Source organism: Rhinoraja longicauda, chromosome 23, assembly GCF_053455715.1.
Source record: "Rhinoraja longicauda isolate Sanriku21f chromosome 23, sRhiLon1.1, whole genome shotgun sequence".
In the NCBI taxonomy this organism is placed as follows: domain Eukaryota; kingdom Metazoa; phylum Chordata; class Chondrichthyes; order Rajiformes; family Arhynchobatidae; genus Rhinoraja; species Rhinoraja longicauda.
The window spans coordinates 33,948,199-33,969,934 of record NC_135975.1 but is presented as its reverse complement, the minus strand read 5'-3'; the positions used below and the strand labels follow the sequence as shown (position 1 = coordinate 33,969,934).

Below are 21,736 nucleotides of genomic sequence, written 5' to 3'. Positions count from 1 at the left end.
TGCAGTGGTACATTGTTATTTGAAAGCAGCAATTTGTAATGTTTCCACACAAAGGGCCAGAGACAATGAAGCATAAATTGGGCAACTGTGGAGCAGCCTGCAATTGTGAACGGAAATGCAATACTGGTAGTTCTGCTACATTCGCAATAGTTGCTTTCCCCCAAAAAAACGTGTGTAATAAAAATATTATGTCAATGCGGGAAAGAGGTTTAGAGGCTAAAGTTTCAGGCTCGCAATACTTTATTTTTCCTGCAGGATCTTCAAAATTAAAATGTGTAGGAAGGAACTGCAGATACTAGTTTAAACCAAAGATAGACACAGAAAGCTGGAGTAACTCAGCGGGTCAGACAAACTTCAGTCTGAAGAAGGTCTCGACCTGAAACGTCACCTATTTTCTCCGGTGATGCTGTCTGACCCGCTGAGTTACTCCAGCTTATCTTCAAAATTAAAGGTCTTTCTAATGGCTATTAGTTTATTTTTGTTACTGCAAGTTAAAAATATACAATGCTCTCTATAACATTGTTTAATAGAGTATCATTGTACAAGTGTCAATGGAAGCAATTGCTGGTCATTTTCAATGGTCACCCTGAGTGAAGCTGCAGAGAGAGGCTGCATGGAGACTTCCCTTTTTTCTCTTTTTGACAATTTCAAAATTAACTTATAGGTGGTTCTCCAGCTCCCAATCAAAATTGCATTGTAACCAATTCTGTCAAATAGTGTTCCCTTCAGTCATGTTATATCTAATTAGTGTCCTGGAAAACTCGCATTATACCAGAGCTACTTGCTTGTACTTTGATCAATAATGGATTTGCTAAAACCACAACATTTTGGTTTAATGTATTGGTCAGTGACTTTCATCCAGGTTACAACCAGGATAGGTTATGTGAAAAAGGTGTGAGCTGAGAAAGCCCCAGCCTGCTTTAATGTGGTTTCACGGTTAGTTACTTGAAAGAACAATCTTCAATTAAATCTTGGTTTTAAATTTTAATTTCTAACCCAAGGGCCAACTTTTTCTGCACATTATCTAGTAGATACAGGAAACGAGCTGCAAGATGAAGTAGTTAAGGCAGGTACAATACAACATTTAAGAAACATTTGAACAGGTACATGTATAGGAAAGGTTTGGAGGGATGCAGACTAGACTGACAAATGGGACTAGCTTAGGAGGGGTATATTGGACAAGTGCTGAATGATTAACACTATAAACTCCAAAGACGTACAGGTTTGTAGAGTGTGTGCTGACCAGCCATCCACGCGCACTAACGTCATTGTGTACACGCGAGGGACAATTTACAAATGTACCAAGCCAAAGACATACATGTTTGTAGGTTAATTAGCTTGGTAAAAATGTAAAAAATGTCCCTAGTGTAGGATGGTGTTAGTGCGCGAGGATCGCTGGTTGGTGTGGGCTCGGCCGAAGGGCCTGTTTCTGCTCTGTATCTCTAAACTAAACTGAAATTTAGAAAATTGTCTATGCTTTTATTCCTATATTTGATGCTGGAATTTTGAGCAAAAAATAAAGTGCTGGATTAACTTGGCAGGTCAGGCAGCATCTGGGGAGGGAGTGGATGGGTGATATTTTAGATCAGGACCTTTCTTCTAACTTCCTGTCCATAATGACATGAGTGAATCATAGAGCAGAGGTCATTCCTTAATTTCATGCAGAACAGAATGGTTCATGGACTTATTTATGATATTTGTCTGTTGTTTATTAACTTCCAGTCAATCACTTTAGTTTAGACATACAGCTTGGAAGCAGGCCCTTCAGCCCATTGAGTCCACACCGACTAGCGATCCCCACACACTAACACTATCCTACACACTAGGGACAATTTACAATCTTTACCAAAGCCAATTAACCTACAAACCTGTACGTCTTTGGAGTGTGGGAGGCAACTAGAGCACCTGGAGAAAACCCACGGGGAGAACGTACAAATTCCCTACAGACGGCACCCGTAGTCAGGATCGAACCCGGGTCTCTGGTGCAATAAGGCAGCAACTCTACCACCGAACCACCATGCCACCCTTGAACACTTGGTGTCAATAATTTCTCCAACATATTATCTATCAGCCTTGTGGGCCAGTCTTGTGCAAGAGCATGGAATAAAGTGAATTAACTGGGAGTTGAAGTGCAGACCTAAGACATAATGGATGTGGAACATTCTTAAAGGGTGAAGCAGCCACCCCATACTTGCTAGTTTCCTTCATCAGGTTCCAACTGTTTCAAAGTATCTGTTTGGTAAAGAACATAGAACAGTACAACACAGGAACAGGCCCTGCAGCCTACAATTTCTGCACCAAACATGCCAAGTTAAACTAATCTCTGCCTGCGCACGATCCATTCAGAATCCTTCTATTCCCTGCGTATCCACGTAAATATATATAATGCCACTATCCTGTCTGCTTCCATCACTACTGGCAGCACATACCATGCATCCACCACCCTGTGTGTAGTAAACAATTGCCCTGCACATCTCCTTTAAACTTTCCCCCTCTCACCTTAAACCCACGTCCTCGAGACCCCGACATTCCCAGCCTGTCTGTGGTAACATTGATTCTCAAGTTACGTGCAGCTTCCTTGAGCAGCAAGTTGCTACCGAACAAATATTCTGGAAATTAACTACTTTTATTACCAAATATAATTACATAATTTTCTTTCAATGTAATCTTGTGCTTCCCATTTCATTTCCAAAGACCTCACGTTTCCTCATTGACAACCTACCACCTAGTCAACGGTTCAAGCTACCGACAACTGGCGCCCCAGTTTTTACCCCAAATTGTCTTTTTACCTTCCTTTCCACCACCGTCCAGGGTTCTACACAGCCCTTGCTTGTGAGGAATCCTGAACCTTTTCTAACCTCTTCTAAGCAGGTGGCACAGTGGTAGAGTTGCTGCCTCACAGCGCCAGAGACCCGGGTTCGATTCTGACTATGAGTGCTGTTTGTACTTTCTCCCCGTGACCCGAGTGGGATTTCCCTGTGAGATTCAGTTTCCTCCCACACTCCAAAGACATAGATAGGTTTGTAGGTTAATTGGCTTGCTGAAATTGTAAATTTGCCCAGTATGTGCAGGGTAATAATGTGCGGGGATCGCTGGACATCGTGGACTCTGGGCTGAAGGGCCTGTTTCTCAACGCTGTATCTCTAAACTGGTCTGCTTCATTCGATGCTCACAGTGGTCTCTTCCACACTGGTGAAGCCCAAAGTGGACCAAGTGACCATCCTTCTGAGCACCCACGCATGGCTGCAGTGGCCATCTCGATCTTCTGGTTGCATGTCACTTTAACTTTCCTTCCCACTCCCATTCGTATGTTCTCACCCTCTCCATTGCTTCACTTTAGACTTTAGAGATCCAGCGTGGAAACAGGTCCTTCGGCCCACCGAGTTCGCATTGAACCAGCGATCACCCTGTACACTTAAGGTCCTGTCCCAGTTCGGCGATTTTTAAGGCGACTGCCTGCGACTGTCATAGTCGTATCAGGTCGCCGAAAAAACGGCGACTGGACTCCCCCTACGACAATGTCTACGACAAGCTACGACAACCTATCACCTAGTCGACGGCAAGCTACCGACAACCGGCGACCCAGTCATCGCTACTTAGGACGTCCACCTACGACAGTGCCTACGACAAGCTACAACAACCAAAGTCAACCTACCTCCACCCTCGACAAGCTACAACCCTGTCGGTCACAACTGATGACAACTGTAGCCATTTCACGTAATTTTGGCGCCAAAGGGGTGTGGGTAGGGTTTCCAATCATTCTAAATCATGACTGCCAGGAAGCAACATATGATGGCATTGCTCTTACAAGAAGAAGCCCTGCTGCTTGCAAGCCCTCATGCTTAAAATTCTGCAAGGCAGAAGGACAAGAAGAATGGGGAAGAAGAAGCCCAAGAAGAGGTCTGTGTGGTTGAAGCCCTTGTCCCTGAAGAGACCCAATGCAGTGCAATGTCAAAATAAATGAAAAGAGTTCGCTTTTCAATGCAGTGCAATGCTTGTGTTTGTGTTCGTTTTATTGGTCAAAATAAATGAAATTAAAATATTTGAAAGAGATGCCATGAGAAACTACTCTGAAATACAATAACTTCAAACATCAATCTTTTGTCAAAATGTCCAAAATTTACTTATTCGAACAAACAAAATTCTTATAAAAGGTGGATAAACCTTTGTCAGCACCGACGACAACCTACGACAACCTACGACAGCGCCCACGTCAGGAGACCACAAGCTTGGCATCAAACCAGCTGTCGGCAAAAAAAATTATGCCTTTAAAACGTCAGCGACGACCAGAAAAACGCTACGACTTTTTGGAGACGACTCACGACCATGCCCGCCCGCGACACCCCTCGACACCTGGCGACAGCCTAGTCGCTTGTAGTCGCCTTACAAATCGCCGAACTGGGACATGGCCATAACACTATCCTACACACTAGGGACAATTTACAATTTTACCAAAGCCAATTAACCGACAAACCTGTACGTCTTTGGAGTGTGGGAGGAAAACCACGCTGGTCACAGGGAGAACGTACAAATTCCATACAGACAGCACCCATAGTCGGGATCGAACCAGGGTCTCTGGCACTGTTAGGCAGCAGTTCCATTGTTGTGTCACAATGCCACAGTGTGGCCAAATGCAAATTGGAAGAACAACATTTCATATTCCTCTCGGGTAGTTTGAACAATGGTATGAATTTTCCAATTTCAAGTAACCACTCCACTGGCCCGCTTGCCCCACACCCACTGGCTTGCCCCACACCCACTGGCGTGCCCCACACCCACTGGCTTGCCCCACACCCACTGGCTTGCCCCACACCCACTGGCTTGCCCCACACCCACTGGCTTGCCCCACACCCACTGGCTTGCCCCACACCCACTGGCTTGCCCCACACCCACTGGCTTGCCCCACACCCACTCGCTTGCCCCACACCCACTGGCTTCCCCCACACCCACTGGCTTCCCCCACACCCACTGGCTTGCCCCACACCCACTGGCTTGCCCCACACCCACTGGCTTGCCCCACACCCACTGGCTTGCCCCACACCCACTGGCTTGCCCCACACCCACTGGCTTGCCCCACACCCACTCGCTTGCCCCACACCCACTGGCTTCCCCCACACCCACTGGCTTCCCCCACACCCACTGGCTTCCCCCACACCCACTGGCTTGCCCCACACCCACTCGCTTGCCCCACACCCACTGGCTTGCCCCACACCCACTGGCTTGCCCCACACCCACTGGCTTGCCCCACACCCACTGGCTTGCCCCACACCCACTCACTTGCCCCACACCCACTGGCTTCCCCCACACCCACTGGCTTCCCCCACACCCACTGGCTTGCCCCACACCCACTCACTTGCCCCACACCCACTGGCTTGCCCCACACCCACTGGCTTGCCCCACACCCTCTGGCTTGCCCCACACCCACTGGCTTGCCCCACACCCACTGGCTTGCCCCACACCCACTGGCTTCCCCCACACCCACTGGCTTCCCCCACACCCACTGGCTTGCCCCACACCCACTGGCTTGCCCCACACCCACTGGCTTGCCCCACACCCACTGGCTTCCCCCACACCCACTGGCTTGCCCCACACCCACTGGCTTGCCCCACACCCACTGGCTTGCCCCACACCCACTGGCTTGCCCCACACCCACTGGCTTCCTCCACACCCACTGGCTTGCCCCACACCCACTGGCTTGCCCCACACCCACTGGCTTGCCCCACACCCACTGGCTTGCCCCACACCCACTGGCTTGCCCCACACCCACTCGCTTGTCCACCTAGTTTTCTTCTCCCTTTGTGCCTCCTATCCTTCCCTCTATTCATCAACCCCTGCCCATCCTGATCCACCCATTACCAACTAGCTTGTAACCCACCTGGTATCATCTACCCGTTGTCCCCTTTCTCCTAGTTCCACCCACCAACTAACACTTCAACTCTGCCCCCTTGTGCAGCGATGAACTAGCCACCTTTCCCATTCCCTTTCAGTCCTGAGGTAGTGTTTATACCAAAAACATCAACTTGCACCTTTTGCTTCACAGATGCTGCTTGACCTGTTTCAGCAGTGTTCTGCTACACACGTCTGTTTGGTACCAAATTAACAATGTCAATATATTTCCCTTAGTCTAAGTGTATGAAGATCTCCAGCCACACCAGGAGTAGCAACAGCTCAACATTACACACCATCTCCTACACTTCCGCTCCCACCTTTTCTCACTAATCCCAGGAGAGGAGTCCCCTTACTGGTGTTTCCCAATGGTTCAATTGTGCCCAGTCCATCACGGCTCTGACCTCCCCACCATCGAAGGGATTTATGGGAGTCGCTGCCTCAAAAAGACAGCCAGCATCATCAGAGACCCACAGGTCTCACAATCATTTCACCCCTGCCATCGGGAACAAGGTACAGGACCCTGGAAACTGTAACGTCCAGGTTCAGGAACAGCTTCTTCCCTACAGCCATCAGGCTATTAAACACTACAACCTCAAATAAGCTCTGAAGTACAATAAACTATTATTATTATTATTATTATTATTATTTACAGTGTACTATGTTTACATATTCTGTTGTGCTGCAGCAAGAATTAATTTCATTGTTCTATCTGGGACATCCATATACTAAAACTCTCGTTTGTTTGTTTGTTCCTGAACTAAAACAGTTCTGCTCTGCAATCCTAAAATGCGTCCTGCACAAAGGCGTAGGAAGGATCTGCAGATGCTGGTTTACATCGAAGAGACACCGAGTGCTGGAGTAACTCAGCGGGTCAGGCAGCATCTCCAGATGAAAAGGAATAGTTGACGTTTCGGGTGACCCAAAAAGTCACCTATTCCTGTTCCCCAGAGATGATGCCTGACCCGCTGAGTTACTCCAGCACCTTGTGTCAATCTTCTATAAAATGGCCACGGAAAGGGAACCCAAGTGGATGCCACACCAACCAAATCCACGGTAAAAGCAACAAGTTCCTTTAATTTAAGCTGATCGAAGAATCTCCTGCTGTTCAACATGAAGTCACTCAGGGTCTCACCGAGTCAACCTGTGGCAGATGCATTTGTCTACGTCAGTGTTCGAGTGTGACAATCATGATTCCTTGTAAAAATAAAGTCCAATCTACACAGTGAGGATACACTCCATTGTTAACAGATTGGCATCTCATGGTGTCAGAGGTTATGGGGAAAAGGCAAGAGAATGGGGTGAGGAGGGAGAGATAGATCAGCCATGATTGAATGGCGGAGTAGACTTGATGAATGAATGAATGAATAAGTTTATTGGCCAAGTATGTGCACATACAAGGAATGTGCCTTGGTGCTCCGCTCACAAGTAACAACACAAACATACAGTTAACAATTAAGAATAAAGCATAACCACATCAAAACAATAAGGATACAACATTACGGTCTAAACATGTGGGTGGAAATAAACCACAGCAAAAAAGAGACTCCAGACTTTGGTTATTGAGTAGAACTATCACTCGTGGGAAACAAAAGCTGTTTTTATGTCCGGCTGTGGCTGCTTTGACAGTCCGGAGTCGCCTTCCAGAGGGAAGTGCTTCGAAGAGTTTGTGGCCAGGGTGAGAGGGGTCAGAGATGATCTTGCCCGCTCGCTTCCTGACCCTTGCAATGTACAGTTCATCAATGGGGGGGGGAAGGTTGCAGCCAACAACCTTCTCTGCTGATCGTACGATCCGTTGCAGCCTCCGGATGTCGTGCTTGGTGGCTGAGCCAAACCAGACCATGATGGAGAAGGTGAGGACGGACTCAATGATAGCAGTATAGAATTGGACCGTCATTGCCTGTGGCAGATTGTGCTTCCTCAGTTGCCACAGGAAGTACATCCTCTGTTGGGCCTTTTTGACTGTGGAGTCGATGGTGGCCCCCCATTTAAGGTCCCTGGAGATGATGGTTCTAAGGAACTTAAATGACTCCACAGATGTGACTATGGTGTTGTTGATGGTGAGTGAGGGGGAGGGGAACCAGCCCAACCAGCGATCCCCGTACACTGACACAACACATAAACGATGGACAATTTACAATTTTACCCAAGCCAGTTTACCTACAAACCTGTACGTCTTTGGAGTGTGAGTGGAAACTGGAGCACCCGGAGAAAACCCATGCGGTCATGGGGAGAACGTACAAACTCCGTACAGACAGCACCCGTAGACAGGATCGAACCTGGGTCTCCGGCGCTGTGAGGCAGCAACACTACCGCTCTGTCGCCAACTTGTCTCTCTTTTTTTCTTTTGTTTGCTTCCACCTACTACCCACCTGGCTCTGTCTCCCAACTCCACTCCTCAATCCACCCTTCAATAACCTCACCTTGTCTTACCCTCCCCATCCTCTCACCACTTTATAGGACAGTCTTCCCTACAAACCTGTAATTTACCTAGAAGTAAGTCGGAGTGCAGGAGGAAACCAGAACACCCAGAGAAAACACACACAATGATCACGGGGAGAAGGTGCAAACTCCGTACAGACACCTCCGTGGTCAGGATCAAACCCGGGTCTCTGGTGCTGTCAGGCAGCAATTCTACCGAGAGCTGATGTTTTTACATGGTCAGAAATAAGATGTCTTTCTATGAGCAGCAGTTCTTGCCTGTCTACAAGACGCTGAGCAGATCCACACCAGGTACTGACCATCTTGGACAAAGTTGCAAATGGCACAGTGTATAACAATGGTTGGTGCCAAAGTAAAGTATCAAGTACACTTAGATTACACCCATAATTTTTGAAAGCTTTGAGACCTTAATGAAAACATTCAATCAATTGTGTTCATTCTCTCTCTCCCGTTCCTCAGAGCACCACCCATCCACACGTCCACACAGATCTACACACTCGTATCAGTAAATCAAACCACTCTCAGAAGCAAGTGACATTGTTCAAAATTCAGTTTTATTCAAGACTATTAGTCTCATTAAGAAAATGATTTTTTTAAAATCAAATACAGTAGACTCTCTCAAATGGTGTCTTTGGGACCGTACAGAAAGATTGTAAGGTGATGGGTTTCTAGGACAGAGGTAGAAATCAACCAACAGTGAGGCACTGCAATGAAATGAAGCAATGTTGAAAACTCAAAGACTGCAGGCTGAGAGTGGAGAAGGCAGATTCATTCCCAGAAGTGATTTGGCTACTGTTTGCAATCACAATATTACAATTAAAATGCTTGTTGGCCACAGCGGAGATAAGACGTTTGGGGAGAGAAATGGATTATTTCCATTAATACAAACCGGGATAGTGCTTCATATTAGAAGGACTCTCTACAAATCAACATCCCAGTACAGTAAGTGGTGCCCCAGGTACACATTGACCACAGGGCAAGTCTGTACTCTAGGCCTTGACTTCATTAGAAACACTCCACCTCCATTTGAATGGGGACTCCTGTAACCAGGAGAGCAGGTTAGTCGGGTCTGGATTACGATAATCCATAAAAGACAACTGCAAAATCCACAGCGTTGCCTTACTTTTTCCACAAAAAAAAAAAATCTTCCCAGCAACTGTTGAAAACAAAAAAGAAAACTAGACCCCAATTCGTCCAAGCCACTTTAGCCAATCCCAGTTCAACGGGCAAATCTAGCCTCCTGGAGTGTTACTTTGCGTAAAACAGACCACCGCTTTTTGCAATGAGCAAGGTACAAACATGTCAAATACAAACTTGCAAGCTTGCAAAATTAAATAAGACACATGAAAGGGAATTGAATGTCCAGGCTGGCGAAATGTGGGGAACTTCCTTGGTGCACGGGCATTCATTAGATTCCATCATCTTCTGCAGCATCCTCCACATAACAGGGTGGCAGTCCTTTCATTAGATTCCATCATCTTCTGCAGCATCCTCCACATAACAGGGTGGCAGTCCTTTCATTAGATTCCATCATCTTCTGCAGCATCCTCCACATAACAGGGTGGCAGTCCATTCATTCAAGAGGCAGAGAATATTTGGAAAGACAAGCTGGACTTCAAAAGGAAGCAGCAATTTTTGCATCGCATGGTGAATTTGGTATGGGATAATTAGTTTGCAGAGAAGGCAAATAAAGAAAGAGAAAGCAGGAAGAAAAAAGGGGGAAAAAAATCAAAATAAAATCTACGCATAGTGTAGAAAGTTGCAGATTTGGTACAAAAGCCAAAGTGGCTGTGATTTTATGTGTAGGAAAGAACTGCTGGTTTAAATTGAAGGTAGACACAAAATGCTGGAGTAACTCAGCGGGGCGGGCAGCATCTCTGGAGAAGGAATTCTGTCTCTCCAGAGATGCTGCCTGTCCCGCTGAGTTACTCCAGCAATTTGTGGCTGCTATTTTAATTAGCAATAGGATTGGAGAGATGAACATAGCAAATAATCGCTGGAGATATTTATATTTTCAACTGCAGTTCGGTGGAACCTTGAAATGAAAGTCTGTTGCTGCATCACACCAGGTCAAGGATACAAGCACTTCACTTCAAGATGATTTTAGTGGAGACGAGTAGGGGAGTAGGAATTCCAATCAGTTATCCAAATAATTAAAAACGGCCAATTCATTTCTCAAGGCATACATTTTGAAATCGAGTGTTGAACAAAACCACTCTTAGTGGATCTTTCAGTGTTTATTCCGAGCATTTCTCAGAATGTAAGTGGAGAAACATTCATCAGTTACCACATTACCATTGTAAAGCACCAATGGAGAAAGTAATTTTCACATCTGTGGCTTGTTATGCATATTAAAATTGAAACAGGATTAAAGATATTCTCCTGTGCAATGCAATCTTAAAACATTTAGTAGCCTGAAAGGCACATCTAACAAAATGATGCTAACATAAATCAATGTATGGCTTTGGTTTTCAACACTATCTTACATATAAAAAGTATCATATCAACACTGCAAGTATTCATGCAAAAGTATTTATACATGTACAACCTAAACTAGACCACTCTGCTTGCCACAGCAGAGTGTCGGTGATTAACGCGCTGCACCATCTGCAAGGTCACGCCAATGTCCGTTTCATCTGAGGTCAGACGGCATTGTTGGAGACTGCGATGAGGTCACGTACAAAGTAGCTGTGTCCCCCGAGAGCGTGGAGACCACCGAGTTCCCGTTGGTGCTGGAGCAGGCCAGGTTCAGCTTTTCCAAGTACTCCGCGTGTACTGGCTTGTGACACTGCAAGATCTTGATGGCATCTTCAACTTTAAACCATTCCCTTTTCCTTCCTGCAGAGGGGGGGGGGGGGGGGAGGGGAGGGGGGAGCGGCGATAAAAGCAAATGTTACTGGCGACATCGCAAGGGCATCCGACACATCTGTCAACAAACCACCAAATTCTCACATTTTAGGTCATCCCTAACAATATGATGAGCATTTGACGGCACTGGCCCGTACTCGCTGGAGTTTAGAAGGATGGGGACGGGGGACGACGACGGGGGGGGACCTCTTTGAAACTTTGCAAATAGTGAAAGAGCTGGCTAGATTGGATGAGGAGAGGATGTTTCCACTAGTGGGAGAGTCTAGGACCAGAGGCCACAACCTCAGAATTAAAGGATATTTCTTTGGGAAGAAGATGAGGAGGGATTTCTTTAGTCTGTGGAATTCTTTGCCACAGAAGGCTGTGGAGGCTACCAGTGGATATTAGGCAGAAATAGATAGGTCCTAGATTAGTACGGGTGTCAGGGGTTACGAGGAGAGGCATGAGGGTGGAGGCAGAGATAGATCATCCATGATTGAATAGCGGAGCAGACTTGATTCTGCTCCTATCACTTATAACCTTATAACCAATCCCTCCCTTTCTCTCCCCTCCCCGGCACACCACCTGGACTCTCACTTAGTTCCACCCTCCCCTCCTGCTACACCACCTGGACTCTCACTTAGTTCCACCCTCCCTTCCTGCTACATTCCTTCCTCTGGCTTCACAAGTTGCAATTCTCCAATCCTCTCTGGCCTTTGTTTTATCTGTCTACCAAAAATTGGTGTCCACCATTTGTGTACAAAATCATGAGAGAAATAGGTAAACGCAGTCGTTTGCCCAGTGTAGGGGAATCGAGATCTCATTTACTCAGTCACATACTAGCGGGTCAGATAAATACGAACCTTATCTCAATCCAGGATCTTATACTGGCAACTCTGAGATCCAACTGTTTTGAGTTTGTGATATTATTCTCAGCAGCATAACTCTCACAGCAATTAAATACCAATCAATGCAAGTAAGAGTGGCACACAGCAGGGAGATCAGGCCACAGTTATTCTTGTTTAAGGCGGCACGGCGGCGCAGTGGTAGAGTTGCTGCCTTACGGCGCTAGAGTCCTGGGTTCGATCCTGACTACGGGTGCTGTCTGTACGGAGTTTGTACATTCTTCCATGTGACTGCGTGGGTTTACTCCGGGTGCTCTGGTTTCCTCCCACATCCCAAAGACCTGCAGGTTTGCAGGTTAATTGACCCTCCCTAAATTGTCCACAGCGTGTAGGATAGAACTGGTGTACGGGTGATCGCTTGTCGACGTGGACTGGGTGGGCTGAGGAGCTTGTTTCCCCACTGAAGATGGACACAAAATGCTGGAGTAACTCAGCGGGACAGGGAGCATCTCTGGAAGGAAGGAATGGGTGACGTTTCGGTTCAAGCCCCGTTGTGTCTATCTTCGATTTAAACCAGCAAGTGCAGTTCATTCCTACACATACTGTTTCCACACTATCTCTATTGTCTAAAGACCAGGGGGACTCAGTCCTGGTCCCTTCCACCAGTGCGTCCAGGTCTTAACTATATATGGTAAACAGCAGAGGTCCCAGCACGGCCACGGTGGAACTCCACTGGCCACAGACCTCCAGCCACAATATCTACTTCCACCTCACCCTCTGTATTCTATGAATAAGCCAGTTCCAGACACATAGAAAATAGGTGCAGGAGAAGGCCATTTGGCCCTTTGAGCCTGCACCGCCATTCATTGTGACCATGGCTGATCATCCACAATCAGTAACCCGTGCCTGCCTTCTCCCCATATCCCTTGATTCTGCTAGCCCCATGAGCTCTATCTAACTCTCTTTTAAATTCATCCATTGAATTGGCCTCCACTGCCCTCTGTGGCAGAGAATTCCACAAATTCACAATTCTCTGGGTGAAAAAGTTTTTTCTCACCTCAGTTTTAAATGGCCTCCCCTTTATTCTTAGACTGTGGCCCCTGGTTCTGGACTCCCCCAACATCTGGAACATTTTTCCTGCATCTAGCTTGTCCAGTCCTGTTATAATTTTATACGTCTCTATAAGATCCCCTCTCATCCTTCTAAACTCCAGTGAATACAAGCCCAGTCTTTCCAACCTTTCCTCATATGCCAGTCCCTCCATCCTGGGGATTAACCTCGTGAACCTACGCTGCACTGCCTCAATAGTAAGGACGTCCTTCCTCAAATTAGGAAGTCTGAGTCTACATGACCAAGTCATCGCAAATCCCGAACATCTTAATGTCAACGTATTTACATCGGCGAAACCAAATGCAGGCTCGGCGATCGCTTCGCTCAACACCTGCGCTTGGTCTGCGTTAAACAAACTGATCTCCCGGTGGCTGAGCACTTCAACTCCCCCTCCCACTCCCAGTCTGACCTTTCTGTCATGGACCTCCTCCAGTGCCATAGTGAGGCCCACCGGAAATTGGAGGAACAGCACCTCATATTTCGCCTGGGCAGCTTGCAGCCCAGCGGTATGAACATTGACTTCTCCAACTTTAGATAGTTCCTGTCCCTCTCTTCCCCTCCCCCTTCCCAGATCTCCCTCTATCTTCCTGTCTCCACCTATATCCTGCCTTTGTCCCGCCCTCCTGACATCAGTCTGAAGAAGGGTCTCGACCCGAAACGTCACCCATTCCTTCTCTCCCGAGATGCTGCCTGCTGACCTGCTGAGTTACTCCACCATTTTATGAATAAATCTTAATCTTCTGGATCAGCCTACCATGAAGGACCTTATCCATGTTTACAACAACCACCGCCCTACCTTAATCAATTCCCTTTGCCACCTCCTCAATAAAAGTCAAGTTAGTGAGACACGACCTGCTGTGTATAAAGCCTTGCCGGCTATTCTGATTTGCCCATCTCTGCCAAACTCTTCTCTACCTCGAGATAGACATATCAGAGAAAGGAACGTGTCAGAGATGGAGCAAATAAACGAGAGCAGGTTGGAAGTAGATGGCCAATGTAATGAAATTCAAGTTCTGTAGAGATGCAAGATGCCATACCAATGCAGTTGTCAATGTGTCAGAGAGAAAGGTGGAGGTGGTCCCACTAAAGAGTGGTCCCAGAGACCGTTGTAGGCATCCGACAAATAGACAGTTTAGCCAGAGCCCACTGCAGTTCCCACAGCTACATCTCTAATCTGGAGAAAGGGAACAAATCATAAAGGAGATGCGGTGAGTGCAAGAACAAGTTCCAGGAATTGAATGCGTGTTTAGTTCAGCGATGCAGCTTGGAAACAGGCCCTTCGGCCAACTGAGTCCGCACTGACCAGTGATCCCCACGCATTAGCACTATCCTACACTAGGGACAATTTTTACATTTATACCAAGCCAATTAATCTATAAACCTGTATGTCTTTGGAGTGTGGGAGGAATCCGAAGTTCTCAGAGAAAACCTACGCCGAATGTACAAACTCCGTACAGACAGCACCCGTAACCAGGATCGAACCCGGGTCAAGGCAGCAACTCAACCACTGCATCACCGTGCCGCCCCCAAACAATGGTTGGCGGCACGGTGGCGCAACGGTAGAGTTGCTGCCTCACAGCGCCGGAGACCCGGGTTCAATCCAGACTACGGGTGCTGTCTGTACGGAGTTTGTATGTTCTTGTTGGTGTATGTGTAAATTGTCCTGAGTGTGTAGGACAGTGTTAATGTGAGGGCTGATCACTTTTCGGCACAGTGTCGGTGAGCCGAAGGGCTGGTTGGGCCTACGTGTGAGGAAAAAAGGGAGGGCCTCAGATGTTCCTGATGTGGGATGGAGGTGTAAAGGCAGTCAACATTACGATGAGCCAGTTGGGACCGGTGAATTGGAAACTGGCAAAGGACATCGGGAGTATCACGGAGGAAAGTGGAAAGGGACTGGACCTTGGAAAACAGGATGGAGTTAGGGCAGGAAGTTTGCCAGGGCAACAGTAGGCTGAAGCAATGGGACAATGCTGTATGTGGGCCTCAGGTTGGAGGTGAAGCAGTCAATGCAGGGTTGGGGTACCACCAGACTGAATACCTAAACATTCAGCCTGATCAGCTTTGATCCAAAATGTTGACTGGGTTCTCTTTTCACGGATGCTGTTTAATTGACTTGAGATTTAGTTTAGTTTAGTTTGGAGATACAACATGGAAACAGGCCCTTCGACCCAGAGTCCGCGCCGACCAGCTATCCCCACACATTAACACTATCCTACACACACCAGGGACAATGTTACACATACACCAAGCCAATTAACCTGCAAACCAAACGTCTTTGGAGTGTGGAAGATCTCAGAGAAAACCCACGCAAGTCACGGGGAGAACGTACAAACTCCGTACGGACAGCACCCGTAGTCGGTATGGAACCCGGGTCTGGAGCTGTAAGGCAGCAACTCTACCGCTGCGCCACCGTGCCGCCACCATTTCTGACTTGTTTCACCAGGAGTATGATCCAAGAATCATCTTTTAAGAGTAGGAAAGTCATCAAATTCAAAAACTTGTATCTAGGACCAGTAAAGTGCAATTAATTTATCTCCGTCTCAACACATTTTCGGCTGAGCCAGTTCCATCTCAGGTTAATGATCCCACCGCATATTACTGGCAGGGAAGTCAACAACATTAATTGCCTTTAAAGGGCAGAGGTTGTATGCGTTATCGACTTAGAAGGTACTTGCGTGGTGCAAATGCAAATTGGCATCTAACCAGGCCAAGTCCAACTTCCGTTGCAGCTCGCAGCAGGCAGGTACAAACTACTATTAACTGAAGCATTTTGAATGGAACTGTACAATTAGCAAACGAGCCACCACACTTCAGACTGGAGGGAAGTTGATCGATGACACAACGGGAGATGCTTGTGCTAAGATTGTCCTCAAGAGGCGAGGCTTTCAAGATGTCACACGCAGAGAAAAAAAATCAGGATGGAATGATTCATTTCAAGCTGAACCCATAAAATCAATAATCTTTCATTGGTGTCTTTGGACCTTGCTTGCATTATCACTGCTAAATTCATATTATGCCAAGTTCTGTTTTAATTACAGCTCAATAAAAGGCTAAGCGAAACTTGAATTTTTGAATGTGTAGGAAGGAACTGCAGATGCTGGTTTATACCAAAGATAGACACAATGCTGGAGCAACTCAGTGGGTCAGGCAGCATCTCTGGAGAAAAGGAATAGGTGACATTTCGGGTCGGAACCCTTCTTTAGACTGTACCTGATGTTCCAGAGATGCTGCCTGACCCGCTGAGTTACTCCAGGACTGTGTATTTATCTTGAACTTTTGAATGCTTTTAAATGTCCTTAATAATTTCACAATCCACTTGGTGTTACAGAGTGCAATCAACCAAAACTATTTTGGGATCACTTTACAAGATAAAGCCATATTTTCTGTGGGCTTCTCAAATTTCATCCTGAATGCATTATCTTTTTGATAGCAATTATTTTTAGATATGACCCCCTGCATGAATACTGAAGTCTGGGGTGGTTTGGAAACATTATTTAGGTAGTCACCAGCAATACTGCTACAAGCTGGAAACTAGCCCCAAAACAGGAATTCCTTCCAGTGTTAGGGAGATGATGGTATGAAGAGCAAAGCTGCTGATCATGTCAAAGAGCAAGTTTGCTGCCTGATACTTTGGCCAGTTATTAGGTAGGATTTTAATTGCATTAGGTTCTGTGCTTTTGAAACTGTGCTACAGACAAACAGGCATCTTTATTAACTGCATTTAAAAAAACCCAGCTCCAAAACAAATATGATTGTTTGTTTAGTTTATTGTCACGCTTTTGTTGCGTGCTAACCAGTCAACGGAAAGACAATACAGGATTACAATTGAGCCACCCACATGATAAAGGGAATAACGTGAATAACGTTTAGTGCAAGATAAAGTCCAGTAAAATCTGATTAAAGATAGACTGAGGGTTTGCAATGAGGTAGATAGAAGCTCGGGACCGCTCGCTAGTTGGTGATAGGATGGTTCAGTTGCCTGATAACAGCTGGGAAGAAAGTGTCCCTGAATATGGAGGTGTGCGTTTTCCCACTTCTGTCTCTCTTGCCTGATTGGAGAGGGGAGAAGAGAGTGTGGCCAGGGTGCGACTCAATCTCGATTATGCTGCTGGGCTTGGATTACATCAAAATCAGCAATATTTTCTCCAGGTAATAACTTGATTTAGCAAGCTGCTTTTCGTTCATAAGAAATAGGAGTGAGCCACATGGCTTAAGCTTGCTTTGCCATGCTACAAGGTCCAGGCAGATTTCATCTTGGTCTTGGAGCATACCACACTACAATACAGGAACAGGCTCTTTGGCCCACAATGCCCGTGCTGAGCATGATTCCAGGATAAACTAATCTCATCTGCTCCATATGATTTTTGCCGCCCATGATCTTTGCTCCACTTCTTGTAGCACTCCCTGTATTCCTTGACTGCCACGGGCCGAACATCTATTTTGAGCACAAATCTATCGGTAACTCAGCTTCCACAACTCTCAGGGATAGTGAAGTCATAAAATATATGATTTAATAAATTCTCCACCCCCCCCATCCATTCTGAATTTTTATCTTGAAAAAAGAGGCTTCCCCTCACGAGAGGGAAGATCCTTTCAGCATTTACATTGTAAAGCTGCATCAAAATCTCATGCTTTAAAAAGATCTCCTCTCATCCGTTTCAAGTCCAGAGAGGTTAGGCTTAACTTACTCAACCTTTTCATCACAAGACAATTCCAGGAATCCACCGAGTGAAGCTTCTCCGACCATATTCCCCCATATACATCCTCCAAAATGAAGATCATGATTACTGGGTTTGAACTGAACTTGGGGATTTTTCTTTGTTCCAAGGTTCTGCATTTATTTCTGCTGAAAATCCAGTCTAGCACTCCGCCTGCTTTCCTGTTTTAAGACACAGTGGTGTGGATGCAATATTGCTCGTAAATCAACCGAGTTATCTTGGAGTGAGGACACAAAGTGCTGGATTCACTCAGCGGGTCAGGCAGCATCTCAGGAGAACATGAATACATGATGTTTTGGGTCAGACTAATCCAATATGTCGGCTATTCATGAATGCTCCAGGGAAGCTGACGAACTCCAGCATTTTGTACCCTCTTTTATAAGCCAGCAACTTCAGTTCCTGGTTTCTACATCTGATCCAGGAGTGGTTTTCTGCAGGGTTGCATGTGACATCTTGAAGCTTGAAGGTACAACAGCTTGTTGCATTACCTGCTATGATGAAAATATTTTACACTTACCAATGTTAACCGAATCTTCCCAATCTTCTAGAATCTCCGTCACGATGAGAATATACACGTAGGTCCTGTGCTTTCGGTCTCTATTCTATTGGAGAGAAAGACAGTAAAGAGCAATCGTACAGAATCTACAGATCTCATGGCCAAACATGCTGCTTAATGTTTCTCTGTGCATCTGAGAACCAAGTCTTGATCTCCAGTTACTGAATGCCTACATATATAAAGATGCATTTTGTAATCAGATTACATCGTCTTCAAACAATGGTCAGAAGAACTGATCTCAAAAAGAACAGGGCACAAGGAGGGGAGAGAGAAGAACAAAAAAGGGGAAAAATGAGAGCAAGAGGCAGCAGTAATTGTCTTATATATTTTTATTCACACATCATTTTAAATTTGATACGAGTCAGTGACAGATTTGCCCCATAATCACTTTAATCATGGAAAGTCAAGCCAAGTTACTTGTAAACTTGTCCAAATGCAGAACGCAAAATGTTTTTTGTGCAAATGGACACAACTAGATATTAGCTTTCCACAAGTAGGTAGTTGAACATTGTTTTTCTGAACATACGCTTCTTTCAAGGATTTGATAGAATTCTTCTTTGAACTTAAAAAGTTGACTAGAAAATAACTACACAAAGTTAAAAGAAAAAGGGGGGAAAGAAACACTGATGCAACTGTTCAGAATATTATAATAGAATAAAAATGATTGCGTTATTGCAACATATTTCAAGTTGAAAGAAAGAAATAGGTCTTAGAATTAACATCTTACTATCTTTAGGTAAATAGGGCTCAAAAATGAAAACATGGAGCTCCAGATTCATTTGGTCTACACATCAAAATAATTAGAGAGGCAGCAAAAGGCAAAAACGCCAATCTGACAATTAGAAAGAAAACAAAAATTGAAAGAAATGAGTGAGATGTTCAATGCAGATTTAAAAAGGTAAGACAAAATAGAAAATAAAACCTGCAGATGCAGGAAATCAAAAATAAAAAGAGATAATGGTGGCACGGTGACGCAGAGATCATACAACCTCCATACAGACATCACCTGTAGTCAGGATGGAACCCGAGACTGTGGCGCTGTGAGGCAGCAACTCTACAGCCTCACAGCGCCACAGTCTCGGGTTCCATCCTGACTACAGGTGATGTCTGTATGGAGGTTGTATGATCTCCCGTGACCAGCGTGGGGTTTCTCCGGGTGCTCTGGTTTCCTCGCAGCGGTAGAGTTGCTGCCTCACAGCGCCGGAGACAGGTTCGATCCCGACTACGGGCGCCGTCTGTACGGAGTTTGTACGTTCTCCCGTGACCAGCGTGGGTTTTCTCCGAGATCTTCGGTTTCCTCCCACACTCCAAAGACGTACAGGTATGTAGGTTAATTGGCTGGGTAAATGTAAAAATTGTCCCTAGTGTTAATGTGCGGGGATCGCTGGGCGGCGCAGACTCGGTGGGCCGAAGGGCCTGTTTACGCGCTGTATCTCTAAATCTAAATCTAAATCTGAAGCCATGCAGGTTTGTAGGTTAATTGGTTTCGATTGGTTTCGTAGCTCTGTTAAAACTATGCCAACCTCTAAGGCTGCGCTTTCAATTCGGTTGTTTCTTGATACCTATGGCATTGCTGATGTTTGGTGTACTCTTAATCCCACTGCTCGCAAGTATTCCTTTTTTTCAGCTGTTCACAAAACATTCTCACGCATCGATTATAAGCAAGTCAGGCAATCCCTGAGATCCGGGATGAATCTAGTATGATCTGTATGGATCATTCTGTCATCAACTCACGCTTAATGAGGTTTTACCGTAACTTGTATTCATCTGAATCGCTGAAGGATGATCAATTAATGAAATAATTTCTTGAAAGCGTTGAGATCCCTCACATAGACCCTGTGTCAGCAGCCGAACCAGATTCTCCGTTTTCAACAGGAGAAATTGAGATGGCCATTAGGAGTATGCAGTGTGGAAAATCCCCTGGTCCAGAAGGATATCCAACAGAATTCTTTAAGAAATTTTCTAATCAATTGGCTCCCATTTTTAAATGTGTGTATAATGGCTCGTCAGTTGGCTCACTGCCTGAAACATTGCGACAAGCTACCATTTCACTTATTCTGAAAAAGAGCAAAAATCAACAGGAAGGTGGCTCTTATCGTCCTATCTCTAAATCAACAGGAAGGTGGCTCTTATCGTCCTATCTCTAAATCAACAGGAAGGTGGCTCTTATCGTCCTATCTCTTTGCTCAATGTGGACAGCAAAATATTTGCAAAAAATGATCGCTCGCCATCTTGAAAAAATCCTTCCAACAATAATCTCACCAGACCAGACGGGCTTCATAAAAAGTCGGCAATCCACGTTCAATGTTAGGCGCCTGTTTAACATAATTTATAGCCCTTCTCACCCGACAGTGCTTATATCTCTAGATGCTGAAAAGACTTTTGATCGGGTGGAGTGGGACTATTTATTTCATACTCTTGAGAGATTTGTATTTGGACGAATTTTTTAATCATGGATCAAAATTCTATATAGCTCGCCAATGGCAGCAGTACCTACTAATAATAATATATCACCTTATTTTTCATTGACACGAGGGACAAGACAGGGTTGTCCACTGTCCCCCCTCCTTTTTTGCGATTACAATTGAGCCGTTGGCTATAGCCTTACGTAGCAATAAAGATATTAAAGGTATTACAAGGGCAGGGTTGGAACATAAAGTCTCGCTGTATGCAGACGATATGTTACTTTATTTGTCTGATCCTTCCTCATCTCTTCCTGCAGTTCTTAATCTCTTAAGTAAATTTGGCAAAATCTCTGGCTACAAAGTTAACACACAAAAAAGTGAATTGATGCCCTTAAATCTGGTGGCAAGAGAATCCCTGTTTATACGTACGGTCCCGTTTAAAGTGTGCATGGACAAAATAAAATATCTTGGTATCTGGGTCACACATAAATTTAATGACCTTTTCTCAGCAAATTGTCCCCCTCTCCTGTCCTCTATTAAAGAGGATATTGACTATTGGGATCTGTTACTTCTATCTCTGGCAAGTAGGATTAACACTATAAAAATTAATATATTGCCCAAGCTTCTTTATAAGTTTCAGTGTATACCAGTTTTCTTAACTAAAACGTTCTTCATTTCTCTGCATAGAAAGCTTTCTTCCTTTATTTGGAATAAAAATAATCCACTTATACGCAAAGCTATACAACAGAGACATCAGCAGGGAGGGCTTGGGCTGCCAAACTTTCAGTTCTACTATTGGGCAGCAAATATTAAAAGTATTTCTTATTGGATGGAAAGAAATGTGTTAACCACTGTACCTGACTGGCTAATTCTAGAGACTCTTGTACGAACACCTCATTATTTGCCTTATTATGTTCAGGTCTGCCA

At 45.4% G+C, this 21,736-nt stretch overlaps 1 protein-coding gene across 2 annotated transcripts in view; it reads right to left on the bottom strand.

Moving 5' to 3' along the window:
- Window positions 1-8,885: 8,885 nt before the first annotated feature.
- The window catches only part of LOC144605130 (diphosphoinositol polyphosphate phosphohydrolase 2-like), a 63,733-nt gene continuing 50,882 nt past the window's right edge, over window positions 8,886-21,736 (bottom strand). For both annotated transcript variants that reach the window (XM_078420201.1, XM_078420202.1), the window contains 2 exons: window positions 18,366-18,450; window positions 8,886-11,166 (listed from right to left, as the gene is read on the bottom strand). In XM_078420201.1, coding sequence (XP_078276327.1) covers window positions 10,961-11,166; window positions 18,366-18,450 — 291 coding nt within the window. In that variant the 3' untranslated portion in view covers window positions 8,886-10,960. The remainder of the gene's footprint in view (window positions 11,167-18,365; window positions 18,451-21,736) is intronic.